At 43.8% G+C, this 27,600-nt stretch overlaps 2 protein-coding genes across 2 annotated transcripts; one reads left to right on the plus strand and one right to left on the minus strand.

Annotated features, from left to right (window-relative positions):
• The first annotated feature begins 16 nt into the window (after positions 1-16).
• On the plus strand, positions 17-20,249 carry TDRKH (tudor and KH domain containing). The gene is given in 14 exon segments (XM_066254524.1): positions 17-115; positions 11,798-11,946; positions 13,768-13,874; positions 14,824-15,013; positions 15,785-15,924; positions 16,037-16,358; positions 17,765-17,925; positions 18,106-18,278; positions 18,512-18,576; positions 18,851-19,002; positions 19,221-19,319; positions 19,529-19,625; positions 20,058-20,122; positions 20,124-20,249. Coding segments are annotated over 13 exon segments (1,821 nt in total). The 5' UTR covers positions 17-115; positions 11,798-11,822.
• A 2,639-nt stretch (positions 20,250-22,888) lies between these two features.
• OAZ3 (ornithine decarboxylase antizyme 3) lies at positions 22,889-26,121 on the minus strand. Its single transcript, XM_066262120.1, is given in 6 exon segments — positions 22,889-23,058; positions 23,999-24,084; positions 24,555-24,730; positions 25,651-25,725; positions 25,727-25,787; positions 26,054-26,121. Coding segments are annotated over 6 exon segments (561 nt in total). The 5' UTR covers positions 26,074-26,121; the 3' UTR covers positions 22,889-22,915.
• Positions 26,122-27,600: the final 1,479 nt, after the last annotated feature.

Raw genomic sequence — 27,600 nt, forward strand, 5'->3', positions numbered from 1 at the left:
GGTGAGGGGGAGTGAAGGGAGGGCCGCCAGACTGCGCGGAGGGGTGCGAGTGAGGGGGCGTCGGCCGCGGGGCTGAGGTGCGAGAGCGATCGCGCGACGGCTGCCTAGCGGAGCGGTAAGGCCCGGGAGCGGAGGCGGGGGCAGTGGGAGAGGCCGGGTGAGGACGCCTGGCAACGAGGAGACGAAAATGTGGGGCTGAGGAAGGGAGGCGTCCGAGCGCCGCCGGGCGAGGCCGGAGTGGGGGGCCCAGGGGCTGCCGTCTGAACCCCGGGTGGTGAGGTACTACTTGGGACAGCTTTTTCCCCGGAGGACAGAACCGTCTCCAGAGGAAGTGCTGTGGGCTCAGGGTTAAGCCGTAGCAGACCCAGTGCCAGAGGGTTTACCCGTCCGACTCTTCCATGGACTGGTCCTTTTTGAGAACCGTTATCGGTTTATCCATTTGCCTTTTATTTTCCCCAGCTTTTAATTATCTCTAACAGAATTACTATGTGCCGTCGTCAGAATAATAAATTAGAGGGGTTGTTAGTTTTCCTAGTTTCCCTCCTTCTTAACGCGGCTATTAACGTGAGTTTTGGCTGAAGACTCCCTTGCTAAAGTCCCATTTTTATAGCTTCTGTTCTCAGCTTGAGAGAAATGAATTGAGGCTTTTTTTTCTTTTTTCATTTTTCTGAAGCTGGAAACAGGGAGAGACAGTCAGACAGACTCCCGCATGCGCCCGACCGGGATCCACCCGGCTCGCCCACCATGGGGCGAGGCTCTGCCCACCCTGGGCGTCGCCATGTTGTGACCAGAGCCACTCTAGCGCCTGAGGCAGAGGCCACAGAGCCATCCCCAGCGCCCGGGCCATCTTTGCTCCAATGTAGCCTTGGCTGCGGGAGGGGAAGAGAGAGACAGAGAGGAAAGCGCTGCGGAGGGGTGGAGAAGCAAATGGGCGCTTCTCCTGTGTGCCCTGGCCGGGAATCAAACCCGGGTCCTCGGCACGCTAGGCCGACGCTCTACCACTGAGCCAACCGGCCAGGGTGAATTGAGGCTTTTTGAGGCCTTCTTCACTCACTGGTTTAAAAATAAATGTAGCGGCCCTGGCCGGTTGGCTCAGTGGTAGAGCGTCGGCCTGGCGTGCGGAAGTCCCAGGTTTGGTTCCCGGCCAGGGCACACAGGAGAGGCGCCCAACTGCTTCTCCACCCCTCCCCCTCTCCTTCCTCTCTGTCTCTCTCTTCCCCTCCCGCAGCCAAGGCTCCATTGGAGCAAAGATGGCCCGGGCGCTGGGGATGGCTCTGTGGCCTCTGCCTCAGGCGCTAGAGTGGTAGAATGGCTCTGGTAGCAACATGGCGACGCCCTAGATAGGCAGAGCATCGCCCCCTGGTGGGCAGAGCATCGCCCCCTGGTGGGCGTGCCGGGTGGATCCCGGTCAGGCGCATGCGGGAGTCTGTCTGACTGCCTCCCCATTTCCAGCTTCAGAAAAATACAAAAAAATAAAAAATTAAAAAATAAAAACAAATGTAGCGAGGATGAGGAAATTGAATGAGGTACTTCAGTTCAACAAGCCTATCACCATGTTTTAGATATTTTCTAGGTTCTGATTATTAAGAGATACTGGAATGAGAGGTCCTTTCCCTATGGAACTCACCATGTAATATGATTCCTGTGTTTGTGAAATGATAATATAGAAGTAAGTCTTAGTTTCAGATAGTTATTAGGAGAAGTTTAATACAAATTGCAGGAAACTTGGAAATTAGCTTTTGCTGAAAACCATCACCCTAGCCGCATTCCTCGCCTTAAAATGGTCATGTGTCTCCTCTTTTCTTTACCCAGCTTCCCCTAGGTCTAGGAACTGTGGTCTTAAATTCTGATCCTCTTCTCTTCACATTCAATCTGAAGTAATAAAACACAAGCTAGCATTCAGTTTTCTACAATAATCTCTATATCCATCCTATTACAAGGGATCCTCAGGTTACGACACAGTTCCATTCCTATGACATAACCCGAATTTTGTGTAAGTTGAAATACACCCTAGCCTAAGTTACTTACCAATCCTAACACAGTTGTAAAATCATAATCTAGAACATAAAAACACAAGCCACAGAAAAAGGAAAAGGACATAAATATCCTGGACTGTACACTGTACTGTAGTAACAAAAAACATGACAAAAAATGAGCAAGCTGAAACACTCACGTCTCAATTCTTTAAAAGTGTTTATGGGAGCGAGCATTGTAAACTCGAAACATCGTATGTCAGAACTGTCATAATCTGAAGACCCCTGTATTTCCCACTTATTTTTTCTGAAAAGAAACTTAAAACAACGTGAAAGAATATATTGATTGTAAATAGCTGTAGTTGGTCTATCAAGTAGATACTCATTCTTTGAGGCATCAGCTGATAACAATTAGCACAAACTTCATTTTAATATCCAAAGAAGACTTAGTAAAATTTGGCTTCCAGTTCAAATAGAAGTCACCCCATAAATGTATCCTTGTCAGAGCCCTTCTACCTATGCTGTCTGCCTTTACCACCAAGTTTCTGGTTGTAATTCATGCTTATGGGGCAAAGAAATCATAGAATTTTAGAATCGGAAGGGACCACAGAGATTATTTGATTCCACAAATAATGTTGCAACTGGGGAAATTGAGGCTGAGGTGATAAAGAAATTTTTCTATGGCTACACAGCTAATTAGTCATTTCTACAATGTGGTATGAAATGTGGTTTGAAGACCAGTAACGAATAGCACCTCTTTAAGGAGACTTACAGGACTAATAGCACCTTTTTTTTCCTCCTAGTTTAGAAACTATCAGAATCAAGGCAAAAGGATATCTGATATTCTTCTGGCTCTGTGACCAAATCCCTTCAGTCCTGATCCTTATACTACATTGGGTTTCATCGCTTTGGGCTAACCTGTGTAATAAGTGTGCACCCCCAGCTCATCTGGTTTGAGCAAAAGCTCACCAGCTTGAGCCCAAGGTCTCTGGCTCGAGCAACGGGTTACTCGGTCTGCTGAAGGCCCGCAGTCAAGGCACATATGAGAAAGCAATCAATGAACAACTAAGGTGCCACAACGAACCCCACACACCCCCTCTACCACCAGATCATCAATATTCTCTTATCTCAGGTGCCAGATCATCAATATTCTCTTATCTCTACCAGATGCTCAACTGAGAAACCTGGTAGCCAGTTCCTTGGTTGACCCTCTAATGTTTCCATAATCAATGACTAAATCTTGTGTGTTCTACCTGTTAAAACTTGCTAATTCATCTACTTTTCTCTGTCCTTGTCACTGATAACCTGGGATATCTCCTGAATTAGTCTCCCTACCCTCACTGTTGCTGCCTTCAATTCATTCTTATTACAGACACAGCTGTTAATCTACAAGTACCGGTAATGCACACGCATTACACAGGTTAGCCCAAAGCGATGAAACCCAATGTAGTATAAGGATCAGGACTGAAGGGATTTGGTCACAGAGCCAGAGGAATATCAGATATCCTTTTGCCTTGATTCTGATAGTTTCTAAACTAGGAGGAAAAAAAGGTGCTATTAGTCCTGTAAGTCTCCTTAAAGAGGTACTATTCGTGACTGGTCTTCAAACCACATTTCACACCACATTGTAGAAATGACTAATTAGCTGTGTAGCCATAGAGAAATTCCTTATCACCTCAGCCTCAATTTCCCCAGTTGCAACATTATTTGTGGAATCAAATCATCTCTGTGGTCCCTTCCAGTTCTAAAATTCTATGATTTCTTTGCCCCATAAGCACGAATTACAATCAGAAACTTGGTGGTAAAGGCAGACAGCATTGGAGTTGGGATGGAGTTACCGCTCTTGTTCACAGGGCTGGATTTATTTCTCCAAAACTTTGACACCTACAGACTACTGTCTGTCAAGATAAGACCTTCCTGCCTGACCAGGCGGTGGTGCAGTGGATAGAGCGTCGAACTGGAATGCAGAAGACCCAGGTTCGAGACCCTGAGGTCGCCAGTTTGAGCCCACCCAGCTCATCTGGTTTGAGCAAAAAGCTCACCAGCTTGAGCCCAAGGTCGTTGGCTCGAGCAAGAGGTTACTTGGTCTGCTTAAGGCCTGCGGTCAAGGTACAGATGAGAAAGCAATCAATGAACAACTAAGGTGCCACAACGAACAACTGATGATTGATGCTTCTCATCTCTCTGCATTCCTGTCTGTCTGTCCCTATCTATCCTTCTCTCTGTCCATAAATAAATAAATAAATAAAATCTTTAAAAAAAAAAAAAAAGATAAGACCTTCCCTGCCTAATAGGAAGCTTCGTGAAGGCAACTACTAAGTCGGTCTGAACTGTGGTATCCCCAGGGCCAAGCAGACATTGGATACTGTATATTTACTGGTTTGAATGCAGGAGAGAAATGATTTGCATTTTTTAAAGACTTTATTCATTTTTGAGAGAAGAAAGAAAGAAGTGAGGGAGGAGCAGAAAGCATTGACTCCCATATATGACTTGGCCAGGCAAAGCCCAGGGCTTCAGCCCAGTGACCTCAGCATTCTAGGTTGACACTTTATCCACCTAGCCACCACAGGTCAGGCGTGATTTGCAATTTTTTTTTAATTTTTTAAAAAGATTTTATTTACTTTACAGAGAGAGGAGAGAGAGGTTGGGGAGAGGGGTAAGAAGTATCAACTCAGTTGCTTCACTTTAGTTGTTCACTGGTTGTCAGATGTGTCTTGACCAGGCAAGTCCAGGGTTGTGAACCCACAACCTCAGCGTTCCAGGTTGATGCTCTATCCACTGTGCCACCACAGGCTCCGCAAGCTCAGGAGATTTTTAAGGCAGTGAAAATACTCTATGTGATACTATAATGGTGGATATGTCATTATACATTTGTCCAAATCCATGAAATGTATAACACCAAGAGTGAACCCTAACGTAAAGTACAGACTCTGGGAGATAATGGTGTGTCAATGTAGACTGTGGGGAATGTTGCTAACCTAAGAGTCTGTCGGAATATGGGAGCAGGGGATATTTGTGATATCTTATATCTTCCTCTCAATTTGGCTGTGAATAAAACTGTTCTAAAAAATAAAGTGTTTTATTTTTAAAAGAATATAGTTCTGAAAATTTTTTTACAAAGGAAAAACTCCCTAACCTCCTTGTAGGAATAGTCAATTAAAACCTCCTATATTAGCCCTGGCCGGTTGGCTCAGAGGTAGAGCATCGGCCTGGTGTGCAGGAGTCCCAGGTTCGATTCTCGGCCAGGGTACACAGGAGAAGCGCCCATCTGCTTCTCCACCCCTCCCCCTCTCCTTCCTCTCTGTCTCTCTTCCCCTCCCGCAGCCAAGGCTCCATTGGAGCAAAGTTGGCCCGGGCACTGAGGATGGCTCTATGGCCTCTGCCTCAGGCGCTAGAATGGCCCTGGTTGCAACAGAGCAACGCCCCTGGTGGGCATGCCGGGTGGATCACGGTCGGGCGCATGCGGGAGTCTGTCTGACTGCCTCCCCTTTTCCAACTTCAGAAAAATACAAAAAACAAACAAAAAAAAACCCTCCTATATTATATGATAATCTCTATATAATCCTGCCCTGGGTCATTTTATGGCAAAATTACTTGAATGTTGGGGTGACTGGAATGGTTAGAAGGACTGGCAGGTTTAGGAGTAAGCATCTAATCACATACTGACTAAAACACAGTGTAAAGCAAACAGGGAAACATTAGCTCCTACTGGCAAGTTCCCTTCATGAGGACAAAAGGGAAGTCAAGTTGAACAAATAAAATACATTTCGGATCTCTAGAAAAAAAAATGAAAAGGTGGAAGGTAATACTTGACAAAGGAGACAGAACTGGGGAGAAGGAAAAGATGAAGTCACAGCATAAACTCAGGAAATCGACCCTAGGATGAGAGTTAGTTCCTGCCAGGCTCTCTTCCCAGACATACACATGGATGGCTCCACTGTCCTTTAAGTCTCGACTCAATGTCAGCCCACCAACAAGGCTTCTTCACCACCTTGTGTAAAATAGGAAATCTCATGCACACTCAATTCACCCTCTGGCAAGTTCCATGCTCCCTGTTGATGTTCTATTCCTCACTTATTCCCACATGACACACTTCCAGTGGTCAGCAAGCTCATTAGTCAGCAGAGCCAAATATCAACAGTACAACGACTGAAATTTCTTTTGAGAGACAAATTTTTTAAACTATATAGGTAGGTACACTGTTATTAACTTAGTTAGGGTACTCCTAAACTGGCCTTTGCTAAAAGCATCCTCAATCTGACTGAGCTGCATGTGGCTTGCTGGCTGCGGTTTGCAAATCACTGCTAATGATTTGCATTTTAATAGGGTGGTTTTCACCTGTGACCCATCTAAGAAACCTTTTAAATTCTAGTTCCTCCCAGCTGTTGCATTAACCAAAAATTTATAGTGTCTTTGCATTGCCATGTAATTAGTTGTTTTGGTGTTAATCTTGCCTACTAGGCTGAGTATTTCAGGGCAAGAGTTCTTACTCCTCTTTGTGTCCCCAGCATACTCAGCCTACAACAGAGAGCTAGTACTATCTCTAACTAGGGCACATTAATAGTGAAGACAAGCTTTGCACATTAGAGACCGTATGAGAAAATATAGGAAATAACCAGTAGATAAAAGAAGTAAAATCTTTTCTAGACACCCATAATAAACCGTATCTTGGGGGGGGGGGGGGTTCCTTACTTCCTGTTTATTCCAATAAACCATATCTTAACATAGGAAAATGGTAGTTCTTTTGGCTCAAGAATCACTTAAGCCAAAAATCTTTTATGAAACCAGGCTTGTTTCCTTTCCTTTGGTATATAAAAAGATGTTTACATGATACTACCCAGACTTTCAAAGAAAGAGTTGAGAGGTTTTATTTGCAGCCTACTTGGGATAGAGGAGAGTGAGAGAGACTGATTTTTATCCTGTTAGGGAAGGAACCTCAAATCTCAACCCCACATTAAAACTCAACCCTTTTCTTCCTACCCACCAAAAGGTGGGGGAGAGGAGGATGGAGCAGCCCCAATCTGTCAGGTTGATACTCAGTCTCTAAAAGTGATATGATACTGGATCCACTTATTAACTAACTGATAGCCTAGAATTATTTTTATTTTTTTCTTAAGGCCATGAGTCTGGGCAAGAGAATAGATTAAATTTGTTTAAAACTATTGGCTAGAAAAATAAATTTGAAAATTTGAAAAATAAACTTCTAGTAGTTCTCTGATGACTTTTATGCATATCTGCTGGTCAGTAAAGCTGTCTGAGGCCAGATACAAAACTGGGTTCTCTGACTGACAGTAGTAAGAAATCCACCTGCAGTCTCCTTAGGGAATTTTTATGTGCTCCTCAGAATGATATTTCTGTGCTAGGTCTTCTCATCACTCTTCCTGAAAGGCTTTCAGGAAAAGCACATATAGAACCAGTTTTATTCTGAAATAAGTTTTTTATTAATGTTATTAGACTTAATAGTCTAATAACATTTTTTTTTCCTTGGCGATCATAATCATATAGGTTGAATATTTGTACCTGGAAGCAAAGTGTAGCATAAATTACATTTCCTCACTCATTTTAAAGCAAACCTTGTTAAAAGCCACATTGTGTTTTCTGCTAGATTGTAATATCTGGAAATAGACACTATCTTTAGTTTTTGTTGTTTTCTTTTTCTTTACCACCCACAGGATTTTTCAACAGTATTTATTCATTTTTTGAATTGAATGTGTTGACCAAACTAAAAAATGAAGATACCAGATAGTTTTACTGAGAATTTTAAAGGAGGGGTGGAGGTGCTTTCAAAGTCACTTTAAAAAGTTTATAATATGCAAATAATAACCCACACTCTGAGTAAGAAGTTGGATGAACTCTAATTGTGGGTATTTGCCTGTAAGACTGGAATTAATATTTTCTACTTTACAGGATTGTATGAAGATTGAATGATATATGTAATGTGCCTAGTGGCATAGTATCTACTCAGTACACATACATACCTTTACATCTTTGTCCTTAAATGCCATAGTAGCATTTAGCACATCTACTTAATAAATATGATTGAACTGCACTGATGAAGCCAGTGGTATAGCGATGACAGATACACCTTGCATCCAGTGTGATGAACCAGGGCTGTCATGGAGGCATCGTTTGCAGGCGTCCCCAAACTACGGCCCACGGGCCGCATGCGGCCCCCTGAGGCCATTTATCCGGCCCCCTGCCGCACTTCTGGAAGGGGCATCTCTTTCATTGGTGGTCAGTGAGAGGAGCACTGTATGTGGCGGCCCTCCAACGGTCTGAGGGACAGTGAACTGGCTCCCTGTGTAAAAAGTTTGGGGACCCCTGGATAGGGCAGTGTGAGCTAAGGAGGAACTCACCTGACATCAGCTAGGGGAAACCCCAGAGATCTCAAAAGAAGTGGTAGTGGTAGAGCTGAGACTTAAAGAAGGAATAGGATTTTGCCGAGAATACCAGATGGGCTAAGGGATAAGACTAGGAAGTGAGAAGTGACACATCAGAGCACATCATATCCGCTAGTAGAGATAGGTTTAGAATATAATGGGCAGCAACTCTAGCTGGATAGCTCAGTTGGTGAGCATCCCAGAGCACAGAGGCTGCTGGTTCAATGCCTGGTCAGGCACATACAGGAGGAAGAGATCTGTGTTTCTTTCTCACTCTCTCTCCTCTCTTCCCTTGCCCCCCTCCCTTCCTTCCTTTCTTGCTAAAATCAATAAATAAAAAAAAATTTTTAAAGAATACAGTATAGTGGTTGGCAGAGATCAAATTATAAAGAACCTTTTATGCCATTAATGAGTTTACATGCAAGCAACAGAGTTGCTGAAGAATAGGAAGTTTATTCACTCAATAAATGATTTTTAAAATTTTATTGATTAATTTTAGAGAGAGAGGAAGGGGGACGGGAAAGAGAAACATTGATTTGTTTTTGCACTTATCTATGCATTCATTGGTTGATTCCTGTATATGCTCTGACTGGGGATGAAATCCACAACCTTGATGTATTAGGATCACACTCTAACCAACTGAACTATCTGGCCAAGGCAACAAATGATTATTGACCAAATATTTATCAAGTAGCTACTGTTTGCTAAGCACTTGTGAAGTTTACATTCTAATGGATAGACAATCAAAATGAAGACCTTGCAGGTCATTATAATAACTGGCTTCTAATCATAGTGAGGTGGGAAGCCCTGGAAGATTTTGAGCAGATGAGTAATGTTATATGACTCTAACTGTTGTGTTAGAGTCATATAACATTATGACAGGAGCTGTGACAGTGAATTCAAGAAGAATAAACTGAACGAACAATGGCAAATGCAGGGACATAATTAAACAATTGCAATAATTTAGGCAGGAGATAATGGTTTAGAGTAGATGGTGGTCATAACAGTAGAGAAGTAAAAAAGTGGTCATATTCTGGGTAGTTTGTATGTAGAATGAATAGGATTTGCTGACAGGTTGGATGTATTGTTTGAGGGAGAGGATGAGCAGGATATTTAGCCTGAGAGACTAAAAGAAGGGAGTTACTATTTGCAGAGATGGCAGAGACGAAATACAGGAAAGGAATGAGATCAGGAACTCAGTGTTGTACCTGTTTGAGATGTCTCATATGCAGTTGGATTTACAAATCTGTTGTTCCAAAAAATGGTCCAAGTGGACCATTTGGAATTTGAGAATTCTCAACCTATAGATGGGATTTAAAGCCAAGCTGAAAATGAAACTTGATGAGATCACCAAGAAAATGAGGTAGAGCAAAGGACGGAGCCCTGAGGCATTCCTGTGTTTAGAGATTTAAAAAACAGAAGGATCTAGCAAAGGAGACACTTGGAGCAGCCAGAAAGAGAGAAGGAAAACAAAGAAAGGATGCTGTTGTGGAAGCCAAGGAAATATTTCAGAGAAGAGGCAGTCACCAGCTGTGCCAGGTACTGGGGCACGGTCAGGTAAAATGAGGACTTAGCAATGTGAAGTCACTGACTGACAGGAGCTGTGACAGTGAATTCAAGAAGAGAAATTGAGCACAGAAGTATTAGCACTCTTTAAGTTTTCCTGTAAAAGGAAGGAAAGAAAGAATTATTTGGAGGAAGAATTGGAATTGAGAAACGTTTTCTTTAAGAAAGGAGAAATAATAGCATGTGTGTCTGCTAATGGAAAGATCCAGTAGAGAGGAAAACATAACGAAGCCACAGAAGGAAGGAGAGCAGTGTTGGTGGAGCAACACTTTTATGAGAGACTTCAGTGCTAGGAGCTGAGACAGTTCATCCATGGCTGCAGAAGAGAAGAGGAAATATTTAGGCACAGATCTAGGTAGGTGGGTAAATGTGGTGGAAGTTTGTTTTCTCTGAGTGGTTTACTTTCTTGGTGAAATAGGAAACCAGGACATCAGTTGAGAGAGAGGACGGAGAAGGAGATAGTAGAGATTTGAGAGGGGATAGTATGGATAATTGTCTGAGAAGGTGAGGTGTATATGGAATAAGGAAATATAGTGAGAAACATGTTAAGATTTGCTTGGCAGCAAAATGAAGATTCAGTGTCAGAGTATTTGACTTGTCACTTCTTACTGGCCACTGTAAGGACAGTAAGAACACATTACAATGGTCTCTAGGAGATGTGAGAAGCTTCTGCACCAGGTGCAGTGTTTTCGTGTCATTAGCATGTAAATTAATTGAAGCTGCAGATATGGATGAAATCACCCAAAGACAGCAGAGTGACAATAGCAGTGGGTAGAGGCCACTGGAAGACAAGCCCAAAGCTCAGAAGGCCCCTCCAGTGAAATAGGGGAAACCAAGAAAAAGGGGAATGGAGGTAAGATTAGATAAGACTTGTACATGCCATGAGGTTGATTATCTGGGAAGTTGTAGTTTTGATGGAGCAGGGTGAAACCCCCCCCCCTTTCTATTTACTGCTCACTGTTAGTTGAGCAGTGAACAGAAACCAGTACAGACAGTAAATACTCGACTCAACAAAGATAAGTAGAAGTTGCAAAGCCCAAAACTAGGCCTGGAAAGCCATTCCTTACAGACAACAGCTGCAGGAAAGGCCTGGAGATATAGAAGGGCACATATAAGGAACTTTTTTTTTGCTTGTTTTTTGTTTTGTTTTGTTTTGTTTCGGGGGGGGTTTGTATTTTTCTGAAGCTGGAAACAGGGAGGCAGTCAGACAGACTCCCGCATGCGCCCAACCGGGATCCACCCAGCACGCCCACCAGGGGGTGATGCTCTGCCCATCTGGGGTGTTGTTCTGTTGCATCCAGGGCCATTCTAGCGCCTGAGGCAGAGGCCACAGAGCCATTCTCAGAGCCCGGGCCATCTTTGCTCCAGTGGAGCCTTGGCTGCCGGAGGGGAAGAGAGAGACAGAGAGGGTGGAGAAGCAGATGGGCGCTTCTCCTGTGTGCCCTGGCCGGGAATCAAACCCAGGACTCCTGCACGCCAGGCCAACGCTCTACCACTGAGCCAACCAACCAGGGCCAGGAACTTTAATTAGTTTGATATAGAAATCTAAATACATATTTTAAAATACTCATTTAATAAAATTTTGATTTTTGTCTTTTAAAACTGTGATCAATGTATAGTTCTTCTTGGGGTGGATGAAGTATGCCTGCTTCTATTTTGTTGTATGTGTGTGTGGCCCTTAGCTAACTTTTAAAAGTTACCCTGAGACCTTTTATATGATACAGATTTTAAAACTACTCAAGCTCTTAAAATGAGAAAGTAGGCAGTAGTATTCTCTTTAATAATAATAATAATAATAAAATGTGTTCCCATGTCTCTCTGCCAGTCATAAAGGTAATTGGATGAAAGTTCATTATTTTCCTCATTGGCTTATTTCAGGGTGTAAGTCAGATTACAGCAGAAAATGTCCACTGAACGGACTTCTTGGACAAGTTTATCCACTCTCCAGAAAATAGCACTGGGCCTTGGGATCCCGGCTAGTGCAATGGTTGCCTATATCCTATACTGCAGATACAGGGAAAGCAGAGGTATGTGAACCCAGAGCTCTACATATGGAAATGTTCAGATGTGTTCCAATCTTGTTAAATTGAAATGACAACTGTCCTTGCCAGGTTGGGGATCATTTGTTGGGTTGTAATTGGCTTTTGGTGAAGGGGTCTTTGACTGAAACTATTTGTTTTTTTCTCTTCTGTATACTTTTTTTTTTTTTAAGATTTTATTTATTGCCTGACCAGGCAGTGGCACAGTGAATAGAGCATTGGACTGGGGCGCTGAGGACCCAGGTTTGAAACCCTGAGGTTGCCAGCTTGAGCATGGGCTCATCAGGCTTGAGCATGAGTTTACCAGTTTGAGCATGGATTGCTAGCTTGAGCCCAAAGGTCGCTGTCTTGAAGCTCAAGGTCACTGGCTTGAGCAAGGGGTCACTCTGTCTGCTGTAGCCCACCCCTCACCTCCATCAGGGCACATATAAGAAAGCAATCAATAAACAACTGAGGAGCTGCAACGAAGAATTGATGCTTCTCATCTCCCTTCCTGTCTGTTTGTCTGTCCCTGTCTGTACCTCTGTCTGTCTCTGTCTCTGTCACCAAAAAACAAACCATTTATTTATTGATTTTTATGGGGAAGGGGGTTGGGGAAGAGAATTAGTTGCTTCACTCTAGCTGTTCATTGGTTGCTTGTATATGTGCCTTGACCAGGCAGGCCCAGGGTTTGAACCAGCAACCTCAGCATTACTGGTCATCACTCTATCCACTTCACCACCACAGATCAGTCTGCTGCTGCTGCTTCTTTCTCTCTCTCTCTCTATTTTTTTTTTTAATTTTAGAGAGAGGAGAGAACAAGAGAGAGAGAAAGGGGAAGGAAGGAGTGAGAAGCATCAACTCATAGTACCCGACAAACCCAAGGTTTCAAACTGGTGACTTCAGCATTCCAGGTCGAGGCTCTATCCACTGTGCTACCATAGGTCAAGCTCTTTCCTGTATTATTTTTTTTTTTTACAGAGAGAGAGTCAGAGAGAGGGATAGACAGGGACAGACAGACAGGAATGGAGAGATGAGAAGCATCAATCATTAGTTTTTTATTGCGACACCTTAGTAGTTCATTGATTGCTCTCTCATACGTGCCTTCAGCAGACTGAGTAACCCCTTGCTCGAGCCAGCGACCTTGGGTCCAAGCTGGTGAGCTTTTGCTCAAACCAGATGAGCCCATGCTCAAGCTGGCGACCTCGGGGTCTCGAACCTGGGTCCTCGGCATCCCAGTCCGACGCTCTATCCACTGCGCCACCACCTGGTCAGGCTCTTTCCTGTATTCTTAATGTGAAGCTATCATTTATATGAAATGAAGACTTCATTTTATAATTCTCTTGATCTTTTTTCCCTTTGGCAACATTAACACTGAAATGGGTTCTTTTTCTTTTCCTTTTTTTTTATATCTATAATCTTCTTGTCTTTTTTTATATGCTCCTTATATCTGTTAGGAGAAGACTAACTATAGGGTTTAATTTTCCCTAGAGGCTGGACGAGAGAAATGTTTTATGTACAAACAAGAGAAGTTCTGACCCTAATGGACTCCTCTGGCAACTTCTAGCCTTCGTTCTTCTCCAAGAGAAATAGTTTGTTTAAATTCCAACACCTTTTGGTTGCAGAGCCAAATGCTTTTCCCAATTTAGCATCTGAAATGGTGTCTTTGGGCTGTTCTAATTCTCACTCAGATGCTGTTTCTCCCTGTCACTGTGGTTGAGATCCTCAGTTTATCTCTTGGATCAGCAGCTCTTTGACAGATTCAGAGAAGGGCTGGTAGTAGCTTTGGCTGTTATCTGAATCTGATCTGATGATCCATGATCTGTACAGAAGAGCGGCTGACGTTTGTTGGGGAAGATGACATCGAGATAGAAATGCGAGTGCCCCAGGAGGCTGTGAAACTCATCATTGGCCGGCAAGGAGCCAATATTAAACAGGTAAGTGTGTGAGTCAGCAGTCTGCTTTCCTGGAAGTGGATTCTTCTTCTCCTTCTTTGCCTCATCCCACAAAACCCACCCACACTATGTATATATATATTTTTTAAAGATACAGGAACTTTTTAGCTAATATGCTATTTATCTTCTAGAAATGGGTACTCTGCTCCCTAGAGAATGGATTACTTAGCTTGAAATGGGGATTTTTGATTGGTATAGCTTGAACCATTCTTTTCTACTATGAAATTAACAAACTCTCATTGGCATTAAATATTGAATAGCTTCCTGAGTCTTCTTACTATCTTCATTGTTCAGGTGGAGTGTCAAGAAAGCAAAACATACTGCCTGACCAGGTGGTGGCGCAGTGGATAGAGCGTCAGACTGGGATGCAGAGAACCTAGGTTCAAAACCCTGAGGTCTCTGGCTTGAGTACAGGCTCAACTGGCTTGAGTATGGGCTCACCAGCTTGAGTACGGGGTCGCTGGCTTGAGCAAGAGATCACTTGTTCTGCTGCAGCCCCTCAGTCAAGGCACATATGAGAAAGCAATCAATAAACAACTAAGGAGCTGCAACAAAGAATTGATGCTTCTCATCTCTCTCCCTTCCTATCTGTCCTTATCTGTTCTTTTTATGTCTCTCTCTCTGTCTCTTATCACCAAAAAAAAAAAAAAAAAAAAAAAGCAAAACACTTCATTCTCTCATCCAAGAAGTATTAGGAGGAAAGAGGGTAATAAACACCAAAAGAAACTGTTTAAGTGCTGTTTGATTAACAGTTGATTAGCTTTGTCACTAATCTCCTTCTGTAACTACCTATAAGTGAAAACTGCGTATAACACCCTGATTTAGCTGATAATTGTGTCCAGTTCCATCTATCCCAGGGTTAGGTTTAGAGTGTTCTTAGCTAAAGGGGAGTTCTCCCAGAGTTTATTGCCCTGTATGCTTTTCTCTGCAGCTGCGGAAACAGACAGGTGCTCGGATCGATGTGGACACGGAGGACATAGGCGATGAGCGGGTGCTGCTTATCAGTGGTTTTCCTGTTCAGGTGTGCAAGGCCAAAGCAGCAATCCATCAGATCCTGACAGAGAATGCCCCAGTGTCTGAACAGCTCTCAGTTCCCCAGAGATCTGTGGGCAGAATCATAGGTACCACTGGACAGCTTCCTCTACTGTTTCCTTTTTTATCTTTGCCTTTCTTTCACACCTTCCCAAGAGTTTTTCCTGGCCTACTTCTCCTTCACCTCACTAAGGAAAAAAAGGGACACTTGAGATCAGAGCTTTACTTTTTTGCAGAGCTGTTGATAAAGCAAACTCATTACCTCAAGTTGAGATAATGCTCTGAACTTTGCAGATAGGTTCCAAAAGGGTTCAGGTAAAGGTACTTACTTACCTCATAATAAATTTTTAAAGGGAAGCTGAGGATGCTCATGTTATTCAAAATCTTTCAAGATAGTGCTGTAGAGAGCACCTTCATACTTTTCCCTAGAACATTACTTATGCTGCTCTTAGAGACAGAGACATGTCCTGTTCTTAGCCCGATGTTTCACGCACCTTGTAGGGTCTCTTCTAACGAATTGGGGATGTAACGTGTGCTGAGTGGTCAGAAAATGGAAATGACATGTAGAAATTAACCTAGCCAATGTTAGAGTTTAAATAGGATGGATGGAGAATATAAGTCATAATTACCTTCTTACAGTCGGGATTTTAGTATCTCCTGCTTTCCATTCAGTATTTTGCATTCTGTTCAGTTTGCAATTGGAAACTTGACTTTCTGCTCCTAATATATATAAAAAATTGTCTATGGCCATACCACCGTGAATGTGCCTAATCTTGTCTAATGTATACAAAATTGTGATTTCTCTAGTGGTTAAAGTTGGCCAGAATGGAGGACAGGAGTTTATGTATTGTTCAATGCAGGGAGAGGTGGTGAGACGATTCGTTCTATCTGTAAGGCTTCTGGGGCCAAAATTACCTGTGACAAAGATTCAGAAGGGACATTACTACTATCAAGACTTATAAAAATCTCAGGAACACAGAAGGAAGTGGCAGCTGCCAAGGCAAGTAGCTCATAGACTTGAGTAATATCTGAGAATGAGAAGAACCCTTTATTCCATCCTGGGTCAAAATATCTGACCACATAGCTATCATCCCTCCTGTTATTTTCCACAGCATTTGATTCTAGAGAAAGTTTCAGAAGATGAAGAACTTCGGAAGAGAATCGCTCATTCTGCAGAAACCAGAGTGCCCCGCAAGCAGCCGATCAGTATAAGAAGAGAGGAAGTGACAGAGCCAGGCGCAGCTGGCGAGCCAGTTTTATGGCGGAACACTGGCGCTAGTGTGGAGCAGGCTTCACTGCTGGAAGCTCCTCCCTACACAGGAGGTGGTGACATGGCTATCGGAGAGCCAGAAGAAGGTTCCTGGGAAAAACCTAATGGTGACGGCTCGCAGAAGTCTGGAACGCAGACCAGTCCAGAGACGTCCATGTTTGAAAGTATGGAACAGAGAAGGAACCCATTAGCTATGTGGAAGCCAAAAATAATGGCTTAGATAACCCAAAATAAGAAGCAATAAAAAATAATTGCTATGTTTTTTTACTATATTTACAAGTTTTAATCACAGATTAACCCTTCTGGTAGGATATTACTTGGAATGGTACTAAAGATAATATTTTTCTGAATACAAACCAACCAATGATGGAGTATAATATAGAAATATGGTAGCTCACAGGAAATTAGTCTGTGAGTAATATATCAAATAATGAATTTACATGATATTCTTTCTCCAAATAAACTTTTTTTTTTTTTGTGACAGAGAGAGAGAGGGACAGATAGGGACAGACAGACAGGAAGGGAGAGAGATGAGATGCATCAATTCTTCATTGTGGCTCCTTTAGTTGTCCATTGATTGCTTTCTCATATATACTTTGACCAGGGGGCTATAGCAGAGCAAGTGACCCCTTGCTCAAGCTAGCGACCTTGAGCTTCAAGCCAGTCACCTTTAGGCTCAAACCAAAGACCATGGGGTCATGTCTATGATCCCACGCTCAAGCCACCGACCTCAGGGTTCTGAACCTGGGTCCTCCACATCCCAGTCCAATGCTCTATCCACTGCGCCACTGCTTGATCAGGCCCAAAAATACCTAGTAAACAAGTAAAATACTCAGCCCAATTTATTTTTCTTGCCTGTCTCATTGTTTTTAAAAATCATAATCATTGAGGAAGAATTAAAAGGCTGTGAACTTTTTTTTTTTCTGCATAGGTATGAGATGGGCAAGGGAAACCCCAGCCCCTGAGAGGTTCACAGACTTGTCCAGGGTCACATAATGAATCAGTGCAAGAATGGAATCTGAACAAGCCCACATCTGTCCATGTATCTTTTCACTAGTCCTGCTGCAGCTAGCATATGGAGAATTTACCATCATTGGTGACTGATTTGAATATATGACCAATGACTAAGAATGTAAATTCTCTTATTACTCAATTATATAGGAAGGTACAGAACATAGCTTAGTACCTTTCTTCAGGCTGTTCTTGTATGATTCATCCAGTGTCCCTCCAGCCACTTAAAAATTTTTTTTTATTTTAGAGGAAAAGAAGGGAAAAAGAGAAAGAAACATCAATTTGTTGTTTCATATTTATGCATTCATTGGTTGATTCTTCTGTGTGCTCTGACTGGAGATTGAACCTGCAACCTTGGCATTTAGGGACGATGCCCTAACCAACTAAGTTACCTGATTAGGGCTGCTTGAGCACTTTTAAAATGGTAATAGCCACTTGGTATCTGTACTTTTCATCTCCTGATGTGGTCTCCTCATTCCAACCAGAGAACATTCTGATATGGTTACCATATTAGATAGTGATGATTTCTGCAGCTTAACTTGCTTATACCTGTGTTTAGTCCCCAGTCCTGACTTTAGTTTCCATGCTGATGAATTTCTGGAAGTTTATGTCTCTGCTTCTGAACATCCTAACCACTTCTGGATCCAAATCATTGGCTCCCGAAGCCTGCAATTGGATAAGCTTGTCAATGAAATGACCCAGCACTATGAGAATAGTCTGGTGAGTTGCCATAGGGACAGGGACAGGTTTGATGAAAAAAGGGCATATCTTTTTGACTGTGGTATATTTCCTTCCTTTTCCTGTAAAGCAACTACTCATTCTTTCTGATATTGCCTGTTTGTTTGTTAGCCTACCCGTTCCTAACTCTACCTGCTCCTAAGTCCTTATCCCCATGTATAGCCTGAAGACTTGACTGTGCATATAGGAGACATTGTAGCAGCACCTTTACCTACAAATGGTTCCTGGTATCGAGCCCGGGTCCTTGGTACCTTGGAGAATGGGAACCTGGACCTCTACTTTGTTGACTTTGGAGATAATGGAGATTGCCCACTGAGGGACCTCAGGGCACTCAGGTCAGTGTGGAGGCCAGGGTGGGATCAGGCTGGAGTGCCAACTATTGACTCATCCCTGGCCACAGGGTGGTAAGCTAGCTTTCGGCACTCATCACTAGGGGGATTTAGGAGAACTTGTTTGTATAGAGCAGAAGATTATCTTCTCCACTGTTTTAGTCGGTGTGTCTAAAGGGAAGGAATGTAAGAAGGCCCTTCTGGTAGTAGGAGTCTAATTTCAATTTCTTTCACTTTAGGAGTGACTTCCTAAGCCTTCCATTTCAAGCAATAGAATGTAGCCTGGCACGGATCGCACCCACAGGTAAATTGGTCACAACACCTATTGACCTTGGCTCCAAATAGAGTAACTTTGATACAGCACATGGGAGGAGTTCTTACATTCCAGGGCTTTTTGAGTTCATGGGGCTCAGGTGTGTTTTCCTCACCAGCACTATAAAGCAACAGCCAGAAACTTGCCGGGCAGTCAGACATAGGTGCCTTCTGAGTAGAAAGGTAGTTTCCATTTCTCTCCAAGGTATAATCCCACCCCTGTCAGCACTGACCCCTTCTTAGGCTCTCCCTGCAATCTTTGCCAGGTGAACAATGGGAAGAAGCAGCTTTGGATGAGTTTGACAGACTTACTCACTGTGCTGACTGGAAGCCACTGGTAGCTAAGATCTCGAGCTATGTCCAGACTGGGATCTCAACTTGGCCCAAGATCTACTTATATGATACTAGCAATGGGAAGGTAAGATTGGGTTTCACTCATTGCTCACCAGCTATTTAGTATAATTATCATCACATTTACTTTTTCTTTCCCAGAAACCCTATCTGATGTTATTCCTACTCCATAAGATCCTGCTTACCATCCCACCAAAGGAATATCTCAAGTGTCTCTGCCCTGTTTCCTCAGATTTTCCTTTTCTTACAGAGAGAACATCATTCCCTTTTCATTTTTCTTCTCAGAAACTTGATATTGGGTTAGAACTAGTTCGTAAAGGATATGCAGTTGAGCTTCCTGAAGACATGGAAGAAAACGGAACTGTCCCAGACACAGTGCTTGATGTGAGTGAGCCATTGTGGGCATTTAGAGTGCTGCTTTGGGGCAGGTCTTGTGCATACATGACATTCTGCGGACAGCATTCCCAGATTGTCAAAGGAGGCATTGTGTTCCTCTCAGCAGCCAAACTCGGCTTCCTGAACCAGATCCTGTGAGCAAAGTGAGAGTTCCCACCAGCCAACAGTCATCCTTTTTCTCATTTTCATCCTCTCAGGCCGCAGGAACAGATGTTTCTCTCAGCAGCACGTTCGCTGAGACCAGGAAGAGCCCTGAAGAGATAGCAAACACCCTGTCCTGCCTCAGCTCATCAGGTACAGACAGCATGCCCTCCCTTGAGCACCTTTGGCAGTTACCATTCCTCAGTCCGCCTCGGCAATCTAGGCAGCCTGTAAGACTTGCCTCTTAACCAAGGCGGTCGTGGAACATCCCTGAATCTCAGAGGCAATGCCTGCTAGATCAGGGTTAACTTTCTCGTCATTTCTGCTCTATGTAGAAGCTGCCTCTATGTCTGGCGATGATAACCTTGAAGAGGACTACTTAATCTGAAGTCTGGTTCAGCTGCCTCAGCCAGCTGCTTTGCTCTGTGAGTGGAGCAACAGGAAAAGTAATAAGGGTGACAACAGGGGCCTTGCATTGTTCTCTCTCCCCCACCAATAGTACTTCTCTGCATCTGCTTTCCTGTAGCTTATCTTGTTCTCAGATTGAGACCTTTCAAGTTTTTTTGTGTCTTTGTGTTTTGGCAGGATTTGGTGCCTGGAGAGAGGAGCCTGTGATCAAGAGATCTATGCAGTCCTTCCTTTATTACACACTCAGTCTGGCTTGCTGTGGACCAGACGCCTTTTCCGCTTCCATGGGATGAACAGAAAGAGTGTTGGGTAGAAGGAGACAAATATATGCCCCCACTCCACCCCAGCACCCTTCCTTCCAGCATTTGAATACTGCTGCATTCTGTCAGGCTGCTCAGCATCTGGCTTGTTCCCCTCTGCCAGTCAGAATGCACACTCCTGCTACGCTGTGTCCTTTCTGAGGCTGGGAAGCAGCCAGGGTTTGGTCATTGGAAGTGATGATTCTGCACACTTCTGACTCACCGCATCAGGTGACTCTGGCTAAGGGAAGTTCTTGACTGCAGTTGAGTCAGGAGGCAAAGGCAAAAATCAGCATATTTATATTAAAAAAGCCTCAGGAAGTGGGAAGGAGAATGCTGCCTCCCACCCTCTATTGCTAATGTTATTGGAGACAGGTTTTTTTTAAAACAGTGCTCTAGCTCTTTCCCTGTACACTTTGGTTAAAGTACACTTTGGTTAAAATATAAGCAAGGAGAGAGGTGGCTCGGAAAATAAATTGCTAGTATAGTATCTATAATATATATGTATATACATATACCCAGAGAGAGAGAGAGAGAAAGAGCACATGTATAATTATTTAAAGCATTTGGGAGGTTGTTTGTTGAATAAAGTTCTCAAAAAAATTACCCAAAACTCAATGCTGATTGAATCACAAGATGGAAGCAGGCCTATAGGTGTCCTCTGAACCTAAATCTGGTGAAAACTGCAAGTACCTCACATAGAGGGGCCTGTCTTTGAATAAGTGTTTCAACATTGTATAGATCATACACTTTCCCTAAAGTTGCTAGAACCAGTTTAGGTTTGGGCTGTGTAAATAAGACCCCACCTAAAGTATTTGGAGGAAAAAGCCTGGATTAGGATTCCAGAAACCTGGATTCTAGGAATAGATCTCTGACTTTAGGAAGCCTACTTCCCTATAGCCTCTCTCCATTTCTGACAACATTGTGAGGACTCAGAACTATGAAGGTACTTGAAAGTAAATATAACATGGGTGGTAGAATAATGGCAAATGAACATTTATTTTTAAGGATCAGCAAAGTAAACTGGAAAACTTGAAATTAGCCCATAAGGATGTGTGTAAAAGGGTTTTTTGTTTGTTTTTATTAAATGAGAGGTGGGAAGGCAAAGACAGACTCCTGCATGCACCTCAACCAGGATCCAACTGCCCAGTCCCTACCAGGCAATGCTCTGCCCGTCCAGGCTGCTGCTCCATTGCTCCACAACCTAGCTATTTTAGCACTTGAGGCACGGCAATGGAGCCATCCTCAGCACCCAGAGCCAACTTGCTCAAACCATTGGAGCCATGGCTGCAGAAGGGGAAGAGAGAGTGTTGAGGGGTTGGGAGGTGGAGAAGCAGATGGTTGCTTCTCCTGTGTGCCCTGACAAGGGATAGAATCCTGGACTTCCACACACCAGGCTCTACCACTGAACCAACTGGTCAAGGCCTTTTTTTTTTTTTTTTTTTTAAAGAGGGAGGGGAAAGAGTGAGACAAAAACATCCATCTATTCTTGTGTGTGCCCTGACCAGGGATCAAACTAACAATCTTTGTGTATCAGGATGAGGCTCCAACTAACCTAGCTTTTCAGCCAGGGCATGCAGGTTTTTTAATCTAGGAATTAGAGACTAAGGTCTACTCATTTATTGCATGGAAACTCTTTTCCCATAGCCACGATTTTCAAATTCTCAGTACCAGTTAGCAGAGGCACTCCTGTAAAGGAGCAGCTCTGATGAGTAGTCTTGGAAAAATCGACAAAGGGCTGCCATTGATCTTTCAGACCTTGGCTCTGCCCTGGAATTGGAGCCACTCTACAGGGTCACAAGATCACTTAGTCCCCAGTTTCCTCAGCCTTTACTGTTAGGTAGAGAGGACCCCTAACAAATGATTCATAAAACTTCTTGCTGTGGAAAATGAGGGGTGTCTCATTCCTAGCTTTAGTTTACTATGTATAAAAGTTCTTTTCATGTAGCCTTTAAGTCTTGTCAGTTTACATCCCATTCTTATGGGTTCATTATTCTTCCAACACAACCCTGTACTTTTTCTTGCTGCCAGGAATGCCCTGCTCTGTGCTTCCTATTTGTTATTCTGTCTGTTGAAATCCCTTTGAGTCAAAGCCTTGAGAACACATGTGCTTTCTCTCATTTTCACATCCAAAGAAGGAATTAGCACTTGTCTCCAATTTGGACCGAAATAGATGAATGAAAATCCTGGCAGGTGCTCAGTAAATGGTTAGAATAAAAGGGGAGAAATGCCTGACTGGTGATGGCACAGAGCAGCAACCTGGGGTGCAGAGGTCTCCGGTTCAAAACCCCAAGGTTGCTGGCTTGCTTGTGGGACCATTAACATGATCCCAAGGCCACCGGCTTGAGCAAGGGGGCTAAGGCACATATGAGAAGCAACCAGTGAACAACTAAAGTGAAGCAAATATGAGTTGATGCTTCTCATTCCCTCCCTCTCTCCCTTCCTGTCTCAAAAAGGGGGGGATGGCTTTGGGGTGCAAGGAAGGCAAAAGCCTAAAATCCTTGGGTCCCTTCTCTGTTCAGGTCCTTCTGATCTTTTCAGTAATTAAATGTTTCTCCTACAGTGAATTAAGCTCTAGGGTCCATGTTCCACTCCAGCCAACCCCACCTTGCCCCCGAGAACAGGATGCTTGAGGATTGCACTACCCTTTATTCTTAGGATAGCAGGTGTCCAGAATCACATCCTGCGTCTCGTTTATCAAGGCCCCAGCCCCTCACAGAGTAGGAATAAGCTTGTTCAGGGAGGCTTACTGGGCAGGTGGCCCAGGTCTCTTTCAAGGGGATACACCATGAAGATGACATTATCCCAGTGAGGGAGGTCAGGATGACCTGGTCTGACCAGCTCAAAGCCCATGTAGCTGAAGGCCCGTAGTAGGGCACCTGTGAAAGGAGAGAACAAATTAGAACACTGAAGCTCAATACCAGGATTCCCCCAGAGATTCGGGGCTTTTCCTCTACGGCAGCGGTTCTCAACCTGTGGGGTTGCGACCCCAGCGGGGGGTCTAACGACCAAAATACAGGTCGCCTAAAGCCATCGGAAAATACATATTTCTCAACTTGTGGGTCGCTACCCTGGGGGGGGGGGTCAAACGACCAAAACACAGGGGTTGCCTAAAGCCATGGGAAATTCGCGACCCACAGGTTGAGGACCTCTGCTCTAGGGATTAGCTGTGGGAGAGCAGTGAATTGCTGGCATTAGGATGACGTGCCTCGGAGTCAAACAGACAAGACTCTGACCCTGGCTTTAACATTTACCATGCTTTGTGACATTCTATGAATTAACCCTTCTGAACTTTTTTCTCATTTGTAAAATGGGGACTATAGAACCTTCACAGAGTTTAAGATTAAACAAGATGTTTATGATGTAACGATGATGTAAACTCAACCATCCTTTGTCTTATATCCAGCAGAATACAAAGTCCTTGAGGGAAGAGGTAGTTTCTGTAATGTGTGCTCCAAGCCTCTGGTTAAATTCACTTCTATCCTGGCCTTACGGCTGACCCTCGGACACTGTTGGTGCTTAACACATTTGATACCCTGGACACTGTTGGTGCTTAATACATTTGATACCCTTTTTGCCCTACCAGCCACAACCCTTGAATGAATTCTGTGTAATTTCACCAGTGCTTCTTCAGTCTGGCTTCTGAAATCCACAGGGACCTCCCACTTGTAACTTGAACCGAATACTAAGTACCTTCATTTCCTTAGGGGGGAGGGCTGAAATGCTTGAGCATGGCCTTTTTAAAGAGTCGGGGAAGAGGATCCCACCCCTAAGAAGAAAAAGTCAGCACCAAGGGCCAAAGACAGAGCAGATCCCTACCTCTGTCATTCCGGTCATTTTGGAAGTTTACAAACACAGAGTCCACACTGGTCTTCTCCTCCACATACTCGAGTGTTGCAATCAAACTAGGAGCCAGAGAGAAAAAATGGTTAATGAAATGTTAAGCGAACTCAGTATCCAAAAGAAATCTTACTGGTCAATTTTTACTAACCCAAGCCACAAAATGAAAGTTGCTGAACTAATTTCGACAGGTTTTTCTCTGAAGGTGAAGGATAGCACACTATGAAGCGACCCATGCTGTGGATAGAGTCTGGAGGAGGGGCTACTCTATATAAAGTAAAGAGCTGGACAGCACATCCTATACAACTGTTTATGGATCCTCACTTCTGTGTTTCTGATTCTAAATCCAGCAGCCTCCCAACCGAACCCCAGATCTGGGCTGGCTCACAGGCCTGTCTGCATGCCAATTCAGTGGTTCAACTGTATCCAGCTCCTAAGTCAGTCCTTACTGGTTAGCACTAGTGGCTGATGATATGATGAAAGAGTGAAACTCTAACCTTATTCCCTACTCACTATCCCATCCAGGCTCAATCACCTTTCCTGGTTGCCTTGATCCAAGGCCCGATATGGGAGATCCAGGAAGAGTCGATGGTCACACAGAACGCCGTGCCAGTGGGCAGAGGTCTGGGGGGTAAGGCGAAAATGGAAGTCTAATTGCACTGGGTCCTGGTGGGGCAGAGGGTCTGTAGCTAGCACCGTCAAATTCCCAGCCTGGAAAAGGAGTACAGATCAGACTAATTGTCTCCTGCCTTTTTCTTTTTTATTCACTATTGAGAGAGGAGAGAGAAAGAGAGAGAGAAGGGGGAGGAGCAGGAAGCATCAACTCCAAACATGTGCCTTGACCAGGCAAGCCCGGAGTTTCAAACTGGAGACCTCAGCATTCTAGGTCTATACTTTATCCACTGCACCACCACAAGTCAGACTGTCTCCTGCTTTTGTGTGCATATAGTCCTCACATATTAGAGCTCAGGTCAATTTGAGTGTCTGAAGAAGCAAGGAGGGGGTTGGTAGAGAGCCTGGGAGAATCTGAGCCAAGGTCTTATTCAACAGTATATCTCTCTTAACTCTAGGACCTAACTCCATCCTGTCATGGAGTTCTTGATAGTGAACACCTGAAATCTGGAGTTGACGTAGGATTATTATTGCCTGCTAACCTCACCTCAGGGGTGCACTATCCATTTAGAAACTGACATTTACACCTGAGAGTTTGTTCTTTAAACAAAGCTATGTCATCTGTTTACTGTCTCACTGATAATACTCTTCCACTTTTTTCCATCATATGGGTTTTCTCTCAATTCTCCCATGTCCCATCTAAAATGCAAAGGCCACATATAAGCATGTTATTGCAAAATGATACAGAGCAAGTACAGGAGTTCTGGTTCTAGTCCAGGTTAGCATCTGAACAGCCTTATGTCTCACAAGTCTTAATACAGTCTGCTCTTTGTTCCCACGTCTTCTGTTCCCATCCTGCTTTTCACCAGCACCTTAAGAATCCGTATATATTGCAAATGGCATTTACACATGAGCTTTAAGATCTCATCTAGCTCCTTCTATGATATATTTTCCATCTAGCTAATGTTCCTTCTCTGCAAGGCACCATTACAACAGGCACCAGCTCACAGTCCACTTACCGAATACAGTTCTTTAAGCTGGTTGTGGTTACCTTGCTCGGTGCTTCTGCCCACCTGGAGGCCTACTAGGGACTCAGGAGCACTGAAGGCAGGAACGGGGCCGGAGTGTCAGGTCCTCCCGTTCCTTATACGTGATGCTGGTTGGGAAAAAGAGGCCCAAATTATTTTAAGTCTGAGATAGGGAGAGGGTCATAACTTCTAGGAACATAAGACCAAGCTCTGGCACTATCTTCTGGATCTTCCCTAACCCAGCCTGCATCTACTTTCCCAGACCAGTTGGAAAAATTCTAAAGTTCCACCTATTTTGCTATTATCTCTTACCACGTGAGAAGTTCTTTCAAATTCTCTTATATTTCCTTACAGTTTATATAAACAAGAACAGGTAGAGTTGAAAACTAAGTACCTTTTATAACAAGGCAGCATCTTCTCCCGGACGGTGACCCGGTATTTATAACAGTAGAGGTAATAGGCGTATGGTGACCAGATTGGGTAGAGGTAGTTCCGTGTTTTTCCCTTCTTGATATAAGAAAGGGAGTAGAGAGAGGGGCGCAACCTGTAGCAAGGCAGTTTCTCAGTTCAGTGCCTCCCAGTGGCAAAGTGAGGTTTAGAGATGGGTGACAGAGGTTTAGGCAAGCTGGTGCCATTGTGACCAGGTGGGCACTATGACATGGGCAAGGAGTCACTTCAGGACTCTGCTGTGCCCCTCCCCCACCCTTCCCCTTTAGCCAAGTATGTACTTCACGATTGTAGCAGTGGTCAACAGCCCTGCCCAGCATTTGTGCCCTTCCAGCGCGCCCCCACAACATACATACACACACACCACTTACCTTAAAATTCAGCAACTAAAGGGTTGCAGGTGTCCCCAAACTATGGTCCTTGGCTGCATGCAGCCCCCTGAGGCCATTTATCCGCCCCCCCCCCACTTCCTGAAGGGGCACCTCTTTCATTGGTGGTCAGTGAGAGGAGCACTGTATGTGGCGGCCCTCCAACGGTCTGAGGGACAGTGAACTGGCCCCATGTGTAAAAAGTTTGGGGACCCCTGGGTTAGTGTCTCATACTGCAAGAGGCTTCCAAGATCCTTATCCAGGGTCTGACCTGATTCAGTAAAATATTTTTATCAGCATCCTTGTAACAACCCAGAGGTGCTATATGTTTTTGAACTTTCTAATTGCCCTGTAGGGTAGGAATTGCAAACTAAATGTCTCCAGGGGTCCAGACAGCTAAAGGAAATTAGTGAAGGGTGGGGGAGGGGAGCAGCAGGTGAGGCTATAGCAAAATGGAAAGCTCACATCCAGTCTCAAGCCAACACGACTCAGCTCCCATCCATGCAGTCGCCATGCAGAAATGCAGACTATGGACCAGATTGTATGATTTTTCAACAGAACTGGAAAGACAAGCTTTTGTGGTAAATTTTTCCAATTTTTAAAAAATATTGACTACTAACAGTTAAAACTTGATTTTTTCTTTAAAGGCAATATGGTGAGTAAAATTTAGATCTGGGCCACAAGTTTGAGACCTCTGCATATTCATCCATTCAACAAATATTTATTGAGGGCCTACTATGAGCCAGGCACTATCTTAGGTGCTTGGGATACATCAGTAAACAAGGAACCCTGCCCCATGGAACGTATCTTCTAACAGAAGCACATCTAAACAATAAGCATAAGAAAATAATATATTTATTAACTTTTATTTTTAATTTATTGTGTTCACATGGTTTCAAGTGTTCCACTTAATATAACACCCTCTACCCACCGCATCCTGTGCCCCATGCCAAGTCTCTACCCATTTTACCCCCTGTGCCCCCTCCCCCTATTCTATCCAACCTTCCCCTCTGGGAATTGCTACCTCATATTGTCTGTATGTGTTATATGTATTTAGTCTGGCTAATCTCTTCACCTTCTTTGATCCTGTCCCCTCTTAAGAAAATCATTTACTGTATTAGGAGGT

This window comes from Saccopteryx bilineata, chromosome 2, assembly GCF_036850765.1.
Source record: "Saccopteryx bilineata isolate mSacBil1 chromosome 2, mSacBil1_pri_phased_curated, whole genome shotgun sequence".
Classification (NCBI taxonomy): Eukaryota; Metazoa; Chordata; class Mammalia; order Chiroptera; family Emballonuridae; genus Saccopteryx; species Saccopteryx bilineata.